Here is a 16991-nt window from a genome sequence, read left to right on the forward strand (position 1 = left end):
CCTGATATCACTGCACTAAAGGTACCTGACATAATAATCCCAGATGTCACGTCTCAGAAGCCCTTTCATTAACTGGAAGTAACATTACAGTGGCCGCCAGGGAAACGGTCATGAGATGAAAAGGTATGGGTAGGAAAGGGTCTCAGTTATTTGGCTGTCAGGAGAACTTGTCAGGATACAAATGGATGATTCTGAGTGAAGGATGAAGCTTCCCAAAGGATCTGGCGCACTGCAGTCAGAATTATTGAGCACAGAGGACGGAAGGCTAACACCATTGTGCACACTGCCAGTTCTACACGGGTTCCTACAGAAGGTTATAATCCTCCATTCCCATTTCACAAAAAGCATGAGAAAATGGCTTCCAAGCTGCTATTCAGGAGATTTGGCCTAAACTAATGAGGACTGCCAATGCTGGAATCCGAGAGTTTCACCCACAATCTAATTCAGATTGTTCTAGTTATAGTAAAATGTAATGAGCTTCACGCTTTTGTTTTTAATGTTTTGTGGATCTTCTGTCAAAACAAACAAAAAGGAAAATTTGATTTTCAACCAGAATCCTCTCCCAGGTGGCTCATCTATTCCTTCCTTCATGCATGCATGCTCTACTGAGCTTCTACCTCACAGGTACTGGCCTGGTTACCCAGAGTCTTCTCCTTCTGGAGTACCAAGCAGCTCTTCCAACACAGGCCTGCCTGTTAGCCAGTTACAGACACCTGGCCCAGGCTACTGGCTGGGCTGCTCTGCATATTAGAGATGCAGTTATAAATCCAGAATGAGCATCTAGCCTAACAGAATCCGTCAGAGTCCACAGAAGACACGTAAGGGGGTGGGTGGCAGCCAGGGAAAGGGGGATGACCCCTGACATCATACCTAAGGTATAATGAGTATACAGGTCTTCCACCCGAGGACTTTGCAGGTAGGTGAGCTGATGTAAATTCTCATTTTGCTTTATATGAATTCACTAGCCCTTAGGACACCGAGTCCTAAATGTATAATGGCCTAACATCGATTTGATAATAAACATGGAAATTGGTTCAAAATGGCCAAAGGAGTACACCTTCGTTTTTAACATGTTCCAATGTTTCAACAAAAAATAAATGCTTTGTCTTCTGAGATTTTCTCCAAAAAGGGCCATAAGGGGCACCTGGGTGGCTCAGTCAGTTAAGCTTCCAATATTGATTTCTGCCCACGTCATGATCTCAGGGTCCTGAGATCGATCCCGGCATGATCCCGGCACTCAGCATGGAGTCTGCTTGTCCCTCTCTCTCTCTCTCCAATAAATTAATAAAATCTTTAAAAAAGGCCCATAAAGTAAGAACATTGAAATCATTTGCTATCAGAAACTGAACTATAGTCAGTACTTTTTAAAAGATAACTAAATTTGATTCACAATGATTTGATAAAGTCCCTTTTAAATATTTACTCATTGACTTCAGATGATTTTTAATTAAACTTTCATTTTAAGGTAATTACAGATCCATACGCAATTTTCAGAAATAACATAGAGCGATATTACATATCCTTTATCCAGTATTTTCCAATTATATATTGCAAAACTACACTATGACATCACGACCAGGATATCTCCACTGTCACAGTCAAGTTACAGAATGCTTCTGCCATCACAAGGATCCCTCGGGCTGCCCTTTTATAAACTTTCATCCCCCTATCCCCACTCCTCACCCCTGGTCACCATGAATGTATTCTCCACTTCTATCATTTTGTTATTTCAATAACAGTATATGAATGAAATCATGAAGTATATATTATTTGGGGATTGGCTTTTCTTTTCTTTTCTTTTTTTTTTAACTCAAGATAATTCTCCAAAGATTCAAAGACTCCTTCTGTGGCATGGATATATCAGTTTGTTTAACCATTCACCTTCTGAAGGATACCTGGGTTGTTTCCAGTTTGGGTCTACTACCAATAAAAGCTGCTATGAACATTTATTTGCACACTGCTTTTTGTGTGAAATAAGTTTTCATTTCTCAGAGATAAATGCCCAAGAGTGTGATTGCTGGAACACAAAATAACTGCATGTATAGTTTTATAAGAAACTGCCAAATGTTTTCCAGAATGGCTATACTATTTTACATTCCCATCATCCCACTTTCTCCACATCCTTACCAGCATTTGGTGTTCTTTTTTATTATGATTATTTTTTTTATCTTAGCCCTTCTGATAAGTGTGTAGTAATATCTCATTGGAGTTTTAAATTGCGTTTCCCTAGCTAAGGATGTTGAATATCTTTTCATGTACGTACTTGCCATATTCTCTCCATGTCTTTAGATCATTTTCCAATCGGATTGTTTTTACTGTTGAGTTTTTTATATATTCTCTATATACTAATTCTTTTTCAGATATGTGGCTTACAAATATAACTTGGGAGAAGATATCTGCAAGCCACATATCTATTCATCCTTTCATCAGGGTCTTTCACATGGCAGAAGGTTTTTGGGTCCCCCCCACAATGTTAATGTTATTAAATTTCCCTTTTATGGATTGTGCTTTTGGCATCAAGCCTAAGAACTCTGTTTAGCCCTAGATTCTAAAGATTTTCTCCTACTTTTTTTTAGAGTGTCAAAGCTGTCCACTTTACATTTAAGTCTTTGGTTCATTTGAGGTAGGAATTTGTCATTCTAATGGCTGAGTAATGTAAATTTTATTTAAGTAGGGAGCTTTGGGCCGAGGTTAAGTTGTTTTTTTTAAAAAAAGAAATATTTATCTATTCATGAGAGATACGGAGAGAGAGAGGCAGAAAAACAGGCAGAGGGAGAAGCAGGCTCCCTGCAAGGATCCCGATGTGGGACTTGATCCTGGATCCCGGGATCACACCCTTAGCCGAAGGCAGGCGCTCAACCACTGAGCCACCCAGGTGTCCCAAGGTTAAGTTTTTTAATTTGTTTGTTTATGGATGTTCAATTGCTCCAGTACCATTTGTTGAAAAGAATATTTTTCCTCCATTGAATTATTTTTGCACTTGTGTCAAAAATCAGTTGGGCATATTTGTGGGCATATTTCTGTGTTCCTTCTTCTATTCTACTGAACTACAGTTCAGTAATAACATTGATTCAAAACCAATGTCAAGCTAGCCTTGCATATCTGGAATAAATCCTACTTTGTGGTGGTGTATTATTCTGTAGAAATAGATATATATAGTTAGATCTGATGTGCTAAAGTTTTGTCCTCATGAGGACCTTCATGAGGGTTATGGTTGGTAGGTTTCTCCCCTGCCAGGTAAGTATAGGGTTTTGTTTTGTTTTTTTTTTTTTTTTTCCTGTTCTGTACTATTTTTGTCTGGTTTATTAAGGAACCACTAGCCTCATAAAATTAGTTGAAGAGATTTCCCTCCTCTTTTATTTTTCTGGAAGAGATTTTGTAAAATTTGTATTAATTCCTCTAAATGTTTAGTAGAATTGTCCAGTGAAACCATCTGGGACTCGAGATTTCTTTTTGGAAACTTTTAAATTATGAATTCAATCTCTTTAATATTTATAGGACTATTCAGGTTATCTATTTCATCTTGGTTGAATTTTGGTAGCTTATGGTTTTTAAGGATTTGGTTCATTTCTTTTAAGTTGTCAAATTTATGACTGTAAAGTTGTTTGTAATATTCCCTTCTTATCCTTTTAATGACTGCAGTTCTGTAGTAATATTCTGTTTCATGCCTGATGTTGATGATTTGTGACTTCTCTCCTTTTACTTGTCAAGCTTTCTAGAGATTTACTAGTTTTATTAATAACTTTTTGAAGGACCAGGTTTTGGTGCCATTAATTTTTCCCTGCGGTTTTTCTGCTTCAATTTAACTGATTTCTGCTCTTTATTATTTCCTTCCTTCTGTTTGCTATGGGTTTATTTTTCACTCCTTTTTCTAATTTCTTGTGGTAGGAAGTTAGATTATGAATTTGAGGCCTTCCTCTTTTTAATATAAACATTTATTGCTCTAACTTTCCATCTCAACACTGTGATGGTTTTGTCCCACATATTTTGATATATTGTTTTCTCATTTTCATTCAGTTTTATATTTTTTAAATTTCCTTCAAGACTTCCTCTTGGCCCATGTATTATTTAGTAGTATACTTAATTTCTAAGTGTTTGGAGATTTTTCTGTTGTCTTTTTGTGATTGATGTCTAGCTTGATTCCATTGTCAACAGAAAACATGCTCTGTATGATTTTAACTCTGTTAAATTTATGAAGGTTTGTATTTTGACCCCAAATATTCTTTATCTTGGTTGCATAAGTGCTTGAAAAGAATGTGTCTTCTGCTGTTGTTGGGTACAATGTCCTGAAAATGTTATTTAGATTTTATCAGTTGATGATGTGCTTCAGTTCTTCTATATCCTTGCTGACTTTCTTTTCAGTAGTCTATTAGTTACTGACTGTGCAGTGTACAAGTCCCTAACTAGAACTCTAGGTTTATCTATTTCTACTCTCAGTTCTGTTAGTTTTTGTTTCATGTATTTTGAAGCTCTGTAATGTGGTCCAAACACATTTAGCACTGTTATGTCTTCCTGGTGGATTGATTCTTTTATTCTTCTGTATTGCCCTTGTTTCTAGTAATAGTAATTTTTACTATTTAATATAGCCACTCCTGATTTTTCTTAAAAAAAAAAAGTTTGCATAGTGTACCTTCTCCCATCCTTTTATTTTTGACATATCTGTGTCATTGTGTTTCAAGTGAAATTCTAGTAGTCAGCATATGGTTATATTTTTAAAAATCCACTTGCCAATCTCTGTCTTTTAGTTGCTGTGTTCAGACCATTTACATTTAAGATATTTAGTGATATGTTAGGGCTTACGTCTGCCAATTTATCTTTTTTCCTGTTCATTTCTTCTGTGTCTTAGTTCTTACATTCCTATGAATTACTTGTTAAGTACATTTCCCCCACTATCCGAAAGTAGAACATTCCTATGAAACTTGTTACAAACTGAAATGGCATAAAGCAAAGAAGCAATTACCAGTAATTTATATGGAAAAATGTTTGCACATTCCCAGACCCAAAAATAATCTCTCTTAGGCTTTTCTGATACCTTAGGACACATCTTGCTAAGTGACGCAGAAAATAAATGGAGATGAAGCACAGATGCTCAGAGACACAGTTCAAAGCTATGGAGGTTTCATGCCTTCATGGTTCCTGGGGAAGGAGTTTGGCAGGGCCACTCTCATCGCTCAGGGTGCACCCCATCTCAATAACAGCTTACTGCAAAACAAATGCTGGATGCTATTTTTGCTTTGTGCCTTTCTTCATAAAAGCAAGAAATCCTGTTCAGCTATCTTTCAGTTAGCAAAAGCAGGTGCTAATGTAGCTCTTTTATAAAAGCAAAGTGGTGTAAAGTGACCTTTCAGAAAGTGTGGAACACCTGTATGCCTCTTTTCATTGTTTTCTTAATGGTTGCTCTGGGTGTCGTAATATAAATATGCAATTTATCACAATCTACTGATATCAGCATTTACCACTTCTACTAAGAAGTGGAAATCTTATTTCTAATTAGGTCCTTTTACCCTCCATACTTTCAAAATATAATTGGCTTGTTTTCTTAGCAACAATGGGCCTACATCAGATGATGCTATAATTTCTGCTTCAATTATCCAATAGGACTTAATAATCTCCTGATAATTAGGATAATCTACTATACTCCTATTGTAACCCAATCTAATATTCTTTCCTTTTTGAAGTTTTAAGCCTTTTTCTGTTTTTTGTTTGTTTGTTTGTTTGTTTGTTTGTTTTTGTTTCTCCTTTCTATTTAGAGAACTTCTCTGGCCATTTTTTACAAGTAGATTTGCTAGTAAAAATTTTTTATAGTTTTTCTTCATCTGAATATGTTTTTATTCCCTTCATTCATTAAGGACATTTTCACTGAATACAGAATCCTGAGTTGACAGTTGTTTTCTTTTATTACTTAAAAAATGCTCTGCCACTTTCTTCTGGCCACTGTGATTTCAGATGATAAGTCAGCTGTCATGCAAACTGGTAGTCTAAGCACTGTGCCTTTTTTCTCTGTTGCTATCAAGTTATTTTTTCCCCTTTGTTTAATTATGTTTATAATATGCCCTGCCATGGAGTGACTTGGGTTATCCTATTCAGAATCTACTCAGCCCCTTGACTATGTACGTTTATGACTTTCACTAATTTTAGGAAGTCTTCAGCCAATATATCTTCAAATATATATCTAGTCCTACTCTCCCTCTCCTCTCCTGGGACTTTTGTGATATGTTAGCTAGCTCTTCGGTTATCGCCCCACATGTCCCTGAGACCCTGTTCATTTTGTTCCAGTCTATTTTCTCACTGCTGTTCAAATTGGGTAATTTCTATTGATCTTTCCTGACGTTTACTGATTTTATCTTCTGTCATATCCACTATACTATTGAGCTGGTCCAGTGAGCTTTCTATTTTGGTGACTGTATTTTCCAGTTCTATAATTTCCATTTGGCTCTGTTTAATAACTTCTATTTCTTTGCTGAGACTTTCTATTTTTTTTTTCATTTGTTTCAAGAGAATTCCTAATTGCTTGTTGAAGCGATTTTATAATTTCAACATATGATTCATGTCAATATTAGCTTCTGTTGATGGTCTTTCCTCATCCTTATTTTGATTTTCCTGGTTTGGGGATGACAAGGGGTTTTCTATTGCATTCTGAGCATTTTAGGTTTTATACTGTGAGACTCTGGATCCTATATAATCCTTTTCTTAGCCATCAGTCTCTGTGTTGAGGTATAGCACAAGGGCCAAGTGGGTGTGGGTGAGATGGAAGGTCAATTTCTTGTTCATCCCCTGCTGAAACTGTGGAGGGTTGGTCTATAATTGTTCCATTGGTTTTTCTGGAGTAGAAAAGGTATTATCACAAAGGTTTTGTGTTGTGAAGCTACCCCTTTCCTGGTTGTTTGGCTAGAAGGGACAGGCTTTTCTTGGATTTTTTTTAGAATTATTATTTTTGGTCTCTGCCTGTTGCAGGTGCTGGAGGGAGGTTTCTGGGTGCTACATTCAGATGTCTGGTGGGAATCAACAAGGAGACCCAGAGAACTCAGCTCAATGTTTTTAGGTGGAGGCAGTTCACCTTGCAGTCTTTCTATACTTGTGTGTTGGCTTACATCCAGGGTGTTTTAGTTGTAAGGGGTTGAATCTGATTGTAATGTGGCTACTCCACATTGGCAGAATCATATGTCCAGATAAATGTTTATATTCAAAAACACTCCAGTCTTCAATATCCAGACATTTTCAAAGGTAATTTTAAATAAATGCTCATCCCATTTTCTCCAACAATTTTTTTCCTTCATTAGACCTCAGCTATCTAAATATCACACTGTCCCTTGTTTATTTGGAAAGCAATCTGAAGGGAAGTCTTGATAATTTTAAGCTTCTTTTCTACTTAATGTTGCAGGCACCAACACTGGACAACTATCTGAGGCTCTGGAGGATATTTCAATGCTACAGTATTGGGAAGGAGGTGGAAATCAGACCCAGGCAATGGTCAAATAAGGGGAAGGTCCCTAGGAAAACTGGTGATAGATTTTAAATAAATTAAATTTATTTAAAAAGATAAATGGAGGTCTAAGTCATTATGTCCTACCTTATCCGAAAAATGATTATGAACATACATTCTCTAGATACACTTGTTCTGTGAACTACAATGCACTTCTTTCTCCCTCCAAACATAAAGCTTATTAGGGTGTTTCTTCCCCCTCAAATTGAAGCTTAAATATTAACTCTGGCATAATTTTTCCTTCTCACTCTGTCTTCTAGCTAGAGAAAATTTTTCCTAATCCTCTGTTGTTTGCTCCCTCAGAGATGCCCAACCAAATGCTTCTACCACCTGTACCTAAAATAGTAGCCATGCCATTCCCTGCCCCTTTGAGCTAGGGGTGTCTCCCCAGCACAGGCACTGTGCCTTACAGAAACCTGCCTTGCCACTGCCCTCAGCCACTTCCTGGGAGTCTTCTCTCCAGGAGAGGGGCAGCCCTGAATGACAGATACAACAAAACACAATGAATAATGGTAGTTGTGTGTCCCAGGAGGTGTGATATTGTTGCAGCCACAGCTACACCTTCAACCTAAATTGTTACTCAGCCCTGTATGGGGTGGTAAGGTGGTAGCTGTGGTGCTTTGTACTGACATATTTAAAGATGGCTAAGGGGATGGATGCCTAGGTGGCTCAGTCAGTTAAGTGTCCAACTCTTGATTTCAACTCAGATCATGATCTCAGGATCATGACATCGAGCCTCACATTGGGCTCTGCACTGAGCATGGAACCTCCTCAAGATTCCCTCTCTCTCTGCCCTTCCCCTCCCCACTATGTGCTCGCTCTCTCTCTCTTTCTCAAAAATAATTATTTAATTAATATGACTAAGGGGAAACAGGCTTTATTCTAGAGATAGCCATTCTGGGATTTTTCCTAGAATTCTCCAATTAGAAGAGCAACTTCTATCCCACTTCCTAAGGTCCTCCTTTAACACACCTTCCTTTTGTTCCACAATATTTTATGCAGCAGGCAATGCTCAGAGCATTGAATATACAGCAGTGAACAGACATCATCCCTATCCTCATAAAGCTTACCTTCTAACCTGGGAGACAAGTTACCTCAATAGCTACCCCAACAATTATTTAATCAATTATAGTAGGAAAAAGAAGAAATTTAAAAAGGGGATTTCAATTTTCTTTGACATCTCAGCAAAAGCCATATTCTTTCAAAGGTATCAACACAGGTATCAAGCACGACACAGGATGTGTACACAGCAAGAAAAAAAAGTAAATCAATGCAATTATTTCAGAACTATTGAGCTTCTGAACTCAATGTAATTATTTTATTGCCATGGTTTCATTTGTGCTTCTTCATAAATGTTCTATGCACTGGGGTTCCAAGGCCCTTAATGAAAGGCAATACTTTGATGAATTTGTAAAAATTAGAACAGAAATACTGTCAGCAACCACTGTAAGAGACACTAGGTTTGTATCATGACCCTTGATGCACCTGTCCAGCTGCAGACCCTACCTCCTTGTTTGTCCTGTCAGCTTGCACCAATGTCCCATTCAGGCAAGGTTCCACGTAGTGAAGCTCCTCATTATACTGCAAAGAGATCAAAGAGCCAGGGGGACACAATTAATCATTTGAGGGGTACCAGATAATTTAAGGGTACATGCAAATAAACAAAAAAACAACATAACTACAGGCTCAGTTCATTCACATAGGTGACTTTCTCAATTGATGCCTCTACATAAAATTGTGCTTAAGCACCAAATAGTCTTCTCTTGTTTGAGGGAGAAAGTCCTAGAGCCTGTGCTGGTAGATGGCAATGTTCAGGGTGTACACAGTTAACTGACTATCCTTTGGGGATGGCTCTAAACACTGGGGCTCTGTGGCCATGGCTGACTGCATGATCCAGGTGGGATCTCAAGATCATCCCAAGTTGGGCAAATATCGCTCCAGCTCCCATCTTTGGTTTTCTGGAGCCCAAGGACCTGTGTGTGGGTCACACATGAGTAACAAAGATAGAATGGAGGAAAGGCCTTGATGTCCCTCCCCCCCCTCCATTACTCTGGGAGGCTCTGTGGTTTTTTATAAGAGAGCTGCGGCACCACCTTCCATACAAGTCAGCCAAGGCCAGCCTTCCCATTCCTTTTTATCCCAGAATACCTAGAATGTGACCATTTGTTTTTGTTCAAAGCTCACAATTAGAAAATGGAAATTTAAGCATGATTCTCTGCACTGTGGCTAGGCTGGGTCCTTCTGAAATACAAATCAGGTCATGTTGCTTCCTGCCAACCCCATTCACAATTTCCACTGCTCTGCAGATAAACCTTCCCAGGGTGTGGCAGGGCTCTGGACACTTGGCCCTGTTGATCTTTCCAACTTCACTCCTTCATTAGCCCTCCCTAAAAACTCAGCACTAGCTAACCCCAATTCCCTTCCTGCCCTCTGAGATATCTCATCTTCTTCTCCCACTCAGGGCCCTCTGCCTGGAGCTCTTGCTCTGGCATCTCCCAGCTGACTTCTGTTCATACCCCGGGTCACCTCATTCTGCCTCCTCTGGGAAGCAGCCTCTGGTGTAGGTGAAGCTCCTTTCCTGCAAACTCCCAAATTCTAATAGTCTGGGGCCTGGACCCCATACCATAGGTGGGCCCACATTGTCAGGACCCATATCTGGCCCCTTGGTACACTCCCTGTGATGAGCACAGGGCTGGGCCCAAGGTCGGTGTCCAAGAATCATGTGTTCAATGAGCATCATTACATTTCCCACTCCAGCTACTGGAAGTCCAGCCCAAAGCTCTAGAGGAAAGGAACGAGAGCCATTTCTCACAGGTCCAACTCTCAAGCAAAGTCTGGCTAAGGAGTGCAGACTTCAAGTGGACAGTGAGGACCATGGAGGGCTGTGCACAGGGAAGTGAGTGAATAAAGGGATGAGCATGGGCCCACTGCTCCAGACACACCTCAGTGACAGACTACAGAGGGCCAGACATGCAGCTGCTATGACAGTGACAGAAACACCTCCTGTCTAAGGGCTGAAGCACTTGCTAAGCAGGCAAGGGTGGAGATAATGTCATCAGCAACTCACTGTGACTGAGTACTCTCTTCATCAAGGCACAGGCTAGACGTCATTCAACGGCATACCTCAACCATGCCTCCTTTACAGACGGGGAAACCAAGGCAGAACAAGGATGACCAACTTGTCCAAAGTCACTGCAAAGTCCAGATTCAAACCCAGGCAGCTTGACTTCTCAGCCAATGACCATAGGACCTCAAAGCCCCCAATTTCTCCTCTCTGGCCCCCAAGGCTCTGTGGTTCCCTTCATTCTGACTCTGGCTCGGTATTTAATCTTTGTTCTTAGCCATGCAAAAGCCTTTGAAGAAATTACAGCTCAATGGTCATAGGGCTTAGATTGCCTCTGAGAAGGTACAGAGAAAAAACACATTGATGTAATTCTAGAATTAGCTATTGACAAATGGGAGCATGACTGTTCCATTAGTCAACAAATGGAACATCATCTGAGGATTCAGGAAGCAAATCACAGTCCAACTCAAAGAAGAGCTTCTCCAACATTCTCAGCCCATATTGGACTGATGCTGGAAGTTGCTGAAAAAAGCAGCCATTCCTCTGTCCTCTACCTCCTTTGCTGACTGAGTGAGATGAGGGTCACAAGATGCCCATTCCAAAGCCAGGAGCATAATCATTCTTAGCCAATCACAACTATCCTGTCCTGCTCTGCTGGACGCATGTTTTCCTACCCGCCTTGAAGCTAGAAGTGGTCACATGACCCATTCCCAGCCAACATAAGGGTCATTTTCTCAGGACTTTCACTGAATTGTCTTGCCATTAAAAGAAAACTCTTCTTTATCCACTGCCCACCTTCCCATGTTCCTTCCCACTTGGGATGCCACTGCACGATTGCAGCATCCATTTTACAACCATGAGATGAATTGATTAAGAATGGAGAGCAAAGCTCAAGAAGATGGAGCCAGTGTGGGTCTTTGATGACACTGCTGAAGCATCATGCCAAACCTATAGCTGCCATGCTGCACATCTCTTCCAGAGATTATGAAATGCCTATATGCTGAAGCAGGCTGTATTCAGTTGTTCTGTACCTTGCACTCTCAAACTTCCCAACTCTATTTTCTAGGAGAATTTTAAACTTTACATTCTACTTAATACACACTATCAATATTGACTCCTGGGGTTGCATAGTCTGAGGTGAGAGTCAGGACACGTGGGTCCACGTACCATGTACTTCCTATGTGGTCTTGGGAAAGTCACCTAACCTCATGTCCTGGATTCTTATACATAAGAAGTGCTAAGTCATCTTCCGTTTACCCTCCAGGGGACCCTGTGAGGATCCAGTGAGGCAACAGACCTGAAATTGCTTTTATTAGAGTGAAGGCCTATATATGTGGGGGGCTGCAGAGTGGGCTGAAAAGTAAAGACCAAGATGTTCTTGCCCTCATCAGGGAGGAACATGTGCAGTAATCAAAACCATGCTTTCCATCACTGTGTGAGCCATGGCCACAGTGGAGGAATCTGCTCTTCTGAACCCTCGCCAGCTTGTTAGTGGCATCATCCAAGCTTGCAGTTGACTAATTTCCCTTGACTGCATCAGGATAAAGCTATGCTGAGCAATCTGGTCTGTATCACCGAAGGGAGTTGGGCTCAGCCGTCCATGTGAGGAAAGAGTGCACACCAGGCAGCTGTGCCAAGGAGGCCCGTGGACTGTGCATGCTCACCACACTACCCAGTGCTCCTCCCTAGGGGAACACCAAAGGTACCCTTTATGTGAAACTGTTTCCAAGCTCCCAGTAGCTCTCTGTTTGGAAGCCTTCCAGTTTCTACATTTTAATGGATATTCCCTAGATTTCCACTTTGTGAAACAATGATGGAGGATGGTCATATCAATTCACAACTGAAGATCTGGTCACCTCCAGCCCTAAGATACAGTGGTCGGATAAACAGCTCTCCTTCATCCCTACTTGAACAATCAGATATCAGTAATCTAAAAAAGAAAAGGATGCAGTGCATATCGTCATCATTGACCAGGTGGAATTCTCTTCCACCATCAGCTTGGTCAAGGTCTCTCTGCTCTCTGAGTCTCAGCATTTGCATTGTGGAAATGAGAATTGTAACTAAACTTCTCCCATGAACTCATGGTGAGCATGAAATGAGGTAATTCAGTGAAGAGTCAATGCAGAACTGGGCATAAAAGAAAGAGAAAGAAGTCATCTGGATGCACACACACAAGGAAGAAAGAAAATGAGTGTCATGTGTACTACCTAGAGAGAAAGACCAACAAATACAGCCTCCATCTGGAGCTGACATTTACTAAGTGGGCAGGGGGTGGTGAGGACAGGGGTCGCATGCTCCTGATCTCTGCTGGAGAGCATGGGCTCTGCATTCATTGGATAGAAGTGCTATACCAATAGGCACATGTGACTGTGGGTAAATACCGAAGACAGAAACCACTGAGGTACGTGGCTGTACACTGTCCACTCCATGCCACATTCTGAACCCTCTCAGTGGCCAGGGTCTTTGGCAGACATGGAGCCAAGACTGTGTAGCCAGCTTACTGCCAAATCCCCTCCCAGGAAAGCATCTGCCATGGAGCCCTTCGGTCCTCTGTTTGCCCACCGAATATCCAGTAAGCACCTGCTATGTGCCAGGGACATAAAACACTGGCTAAATTTGCACATGATCATCATTGGAAAGTGATCATGAACCACTTTTTCATACTTTTATCCATAAAATAATGTGCTCATTACATCTAAAGATAATGGCTATTTTTCCTTTTCATGATAAAAAGTGCTCATCTATGATGTTGCCATGGTCCATCCAAAAAACAAAAACAGGTTTAAGGCAAACCCATGATCTTCTTCAGGGGTTAGACTACATCCCACTCCTCTCTTCTCTCAGGAACTATCCTTCCCTTTCTCCCATGCCAACCACCTAACTCTTTACTCTGACAGCAAGGACACATGGCCATCTGCCTTTTCTTTCCTTCCTGTGAAATCCTTGTAACCATTCCTACATCTACCGTTTTAGGGACACAGCAAAATCCTCAATGGGAATTTTAATGATCTAAAATAGGAAAGCCAAGGTTTAAGTTTGATTAAATGAATGGCCAGAATGTGTTGGAGAAGGATCTAAACACAAAGAATAGATGGGCTGGGCTCACCCACCAAGGCTCACACAAGCTTTGATGTCAGTGTAGAATTGCGTCACAGGCTGGCTCACGTAAATTGAAGCCTATAGCCCAAGAGTGAAAACCAGCTGATTCTGGTATCTGGATGATATTGAGAACTCAGCTCTACTTCATGTTGGAAGCTGGACTTGAGGATGAAAGCAATGGAGCTTTCAGACCTAACAGAAGAAGACCATTAGTCACCTAAGAAAGAGGGTAAGGGAAGACCTAGCTGAGAAGGGAGAAACTTGAGGGAGACATCCCACACATCACCCTGCAGCTGACCCTCCATGTCCTCCACCACCTCCAGATGAAGTCCCAATTGTTCTATGTGGCTGACCAGACTTGTCGGGTCTGGCCTGTCTCTCTCCATCCAGCCCCATTCTTTTTATTATCAACTACCTCCATGGCCACCCCACCTCCCACATTCACCCTGCCCCCAACTCCAATATGTCCAGACAATGAATACCTTTTAGTCAATCCCACCGGACCAGGCTGTGCTTCCTGTGGGTGGGAGAGGAGTGACTACTCACCAGTAAATAGCACCTTCCTCCTCAACTGTGTATTCTCCTCCACCTGCCCTACCTCTTGCAGATGCCCTGCTACCTTAGTGTTCCCGTAGTCATCACTTTTTCCAAGAAGTCATCAGTGGGCCCCCAGCTGGTTACTTGCCCAGCTCTGTGCTCTCCAAGGTCCCCTCACCACTCCCTCAAAGACTGCACTGCCCCCACTGGGCTCTGAGCATCTGCTTCCTGGTTGTCCCCACACCCAACACACACACACACACACACACACACACACACACACACTATTCAAGGTCCACAGGAGAGGACAATCTGTCTTCCTTATTTACAGTGGCAGCCCTCATATAATACTTCATTCTTAGCACTCGATAGGATTCATTGAATGAAAAAATAGAACAAACAAATGAAAAGCAAAGTCATAGAGCAGATCACACAGGGAAAAGAAGAGAAACAAAGCCTAGAGAAAAAAAAAATTGACAGAAGAAAAAAACAAAAAAAAAAAGAGAATCTCTCCCCCGTTCAAAAAAACAGATAAACAAAAAGTAAATGAAGTAAGTGGGTACGTTTTAGAGAATCCTAAGTTCCACAAAACAAAACAAACAACAAAAAAAGAACATAGAATTAAAATGCTGGCATGCTCATGCAATACAAAAAACTGATGTAGAATTACTGGAACTCCATTAAATATTTATATGGTTTTATCGGTGCACTTTTGATTAAACAACCTTTAGAATGAAAATGTGTAGGGCTTATGTAACGAAGCAGATGAACCCACAATATTTTCACCAACACAGGCATCCCTGAGATCTTCTGCATTACAAAAGCTTCTTGTGTAATTTGAAACACGACTGGACATAATTAGTAGTACAGAACAAATGAGCACTGCAAGAAAATACCATCCTCATACTTTTAATACGGAATCGATTACTTTAAAAAGCAAATCCATAGCAGACAAAGCACTGGAGAAACGGTTCTAAAGAAAATCCTACAAATTAAAACCAGGGCACCAGAAACTTCTGGGTTGAACTAACAAATGATGCTCTTCTCTATTCAGCTCTGCACAAACACAGGCTGCAGGAGGCATTTAAATTGATTTAACAATATCAGTCCAGTTAATATTGTGTTCATTTAATGCATGGCTTAGGCTTCTGTAAAATCATTTTTCAAATTTCAGCATCGGACAGAATTAGCACCCTCATTTTTATGATAATATTGTTAATTTAATGCATGGCTTGTAGTTAGACTTCAAAGCAAATCAGAAAAATATGCCTTTTCTCTTGTCAGTGACATCTCTCTTCATGCACCAGTGGTTTGACCTTAAATTTTAACTTCGGCTGCACAAAATCACTCTCATATTTCTTCTATTCTTCTATAATTTGATCATTTAGTTCATCAGTCTTAGATTTTGCAATACCCTGCCCATGAAAGCCAAAACAGTTTTTTAACATTATCGTTTCATGTTTATTCTCTGGAAAGACCTGACTTGGAAGCTTTGCAGTATGGCATATAAGATGCATTTAGCCAATGAGCTTCATACAAATATGCAAACATGCAAAACTGACTGAAATGGCCAAGGAAAGGCTTTTCCACTGTTTACCCCTGCCTATGAGGACCCTGAAAACTGAGCGGCAATGATGAAGTAGATGTGTATAAACAAATACCTACACCACACAAGGGCTTCCGCCCCTGAAAAACAAGAATGTATTCTTTACTTTCTCTCTAAAACTCTGAAATGTCTCCTCACACATCTACCCAGCCAGCAGGAGAAAGCTGACAGTGTAATGAAGGGTGAAATGATAATGTCCTCTTCCGTAAATGGAATCCAGCCTACAGGAACAATGCACTCAAACTGATTTGCAGGGCATTCTGGAAAGAGCTTCAGACCTCCCATCCCCCTGCATTTACAAGAGCCTGCAGTGGGATGTCCCTCTAGACGGAGGCAAGTAACCATTTTAAACAGACTGAAGAACCTACATACAACATATTACTAGAGCAATTTTACCAGTGTAGAAAAACATAATGGAGGAAAAAAATCTGCCACCATGATGTGGCAAGGCAATGTTGGTAAAACATACCTTGAGAGAGACAATTTCAGGGAATGCACATGGAGATTCACCATTTATAAATTCATGATTTAGGACCTTCCAAGTATTGGTATTTGGAGATGGGGCCTCTGGGAGGTGATTAGGACTAGATGAGGTCATGAGGGTCAGGCCTCATGATGGGATTAGTGCCCACATAAGAGGAGACAGGACAGAGCTTGCTCCTTTTCTCTTTCCCTCTCCATGAGCACACACAAAGAGAGGGTGGCTGTCTACAAGCCAGGAAGGGAATTCTTACAGAAGCCATACCCTATTGGACCTTGATCTTGGACTTTGCAGTTTCTACAACTATAAGAAAATAGATATCTGCATGTAAGCCACCCAGGCTTTGGTATTTTGTTACAGCAGATGGAGCTGACTGATACAGACATACCTTATCTTATTGTGCTTCACAGAGGGAAACTTACAGGGTTACTTTTTAAAGGGTTGTAGCGACCCTCTGCAGAGCAAGGCTATTGGCACCATTTTTTCCAACTGCACTTGCTGATTCTGTGTCTCACTGTCACATTTTGGTAATTCTCACAATATTTCAAACTTTTTCATTATTCTATTTGGTATGGTGATCTGGGATCATTACTGAAAGCTCAGGTGATGGTTAACTATTTTTAGCAATAAAGTATATTAAAATTAAGGTTCATACATTGTTTTTCAGACTTAATGCCATTGCAAACTTACAGACTACTGAATAGTGTAAACGTAACTTTCA

At 40.6% G+C, this 16991-nt stretch overlaps 1 protein-coding gene across 1 annotated transcript in view; it reads right to left on the minus strand.

Moving 5' to 3' along the window:
• Positions 1-16991, minus strand: part of CACNA2D3 (calcium voltage-gated channel auxiliary subunit alpha2delta 3) — an 842189-nt gene that overhangs the window by 422932 nt on the left and 402266 nt on the right. Inside the window, exon 9 of the mRNA XM_055342619.1 lies at positions 8990-9064. Within this exon, the coding sequence (XP_055198594.1) occupies positions 8990-9064 (75 nt within the window). The remainder of the gene's footprint in view (positions 1-8989; positions 9065-16991) is intronic.

Source organism: Nyctereutes procyonoides, unplaced genomic scaffold (assembly GCF_905146905.1).
Source record: "Nyctereutes procyonoides isolate TBG_1078 unplaced genomic scaffold, NYPRO_anot_genome, whole genome shotgun sequence".
NCBI classification, from domain to species: domain Eukaryota; kingdom Metazoa; phylum Chordata; class Mammalia; order Carnivora; family Canidae; genus Nyctereutes; species Nyctereutes procyonoides.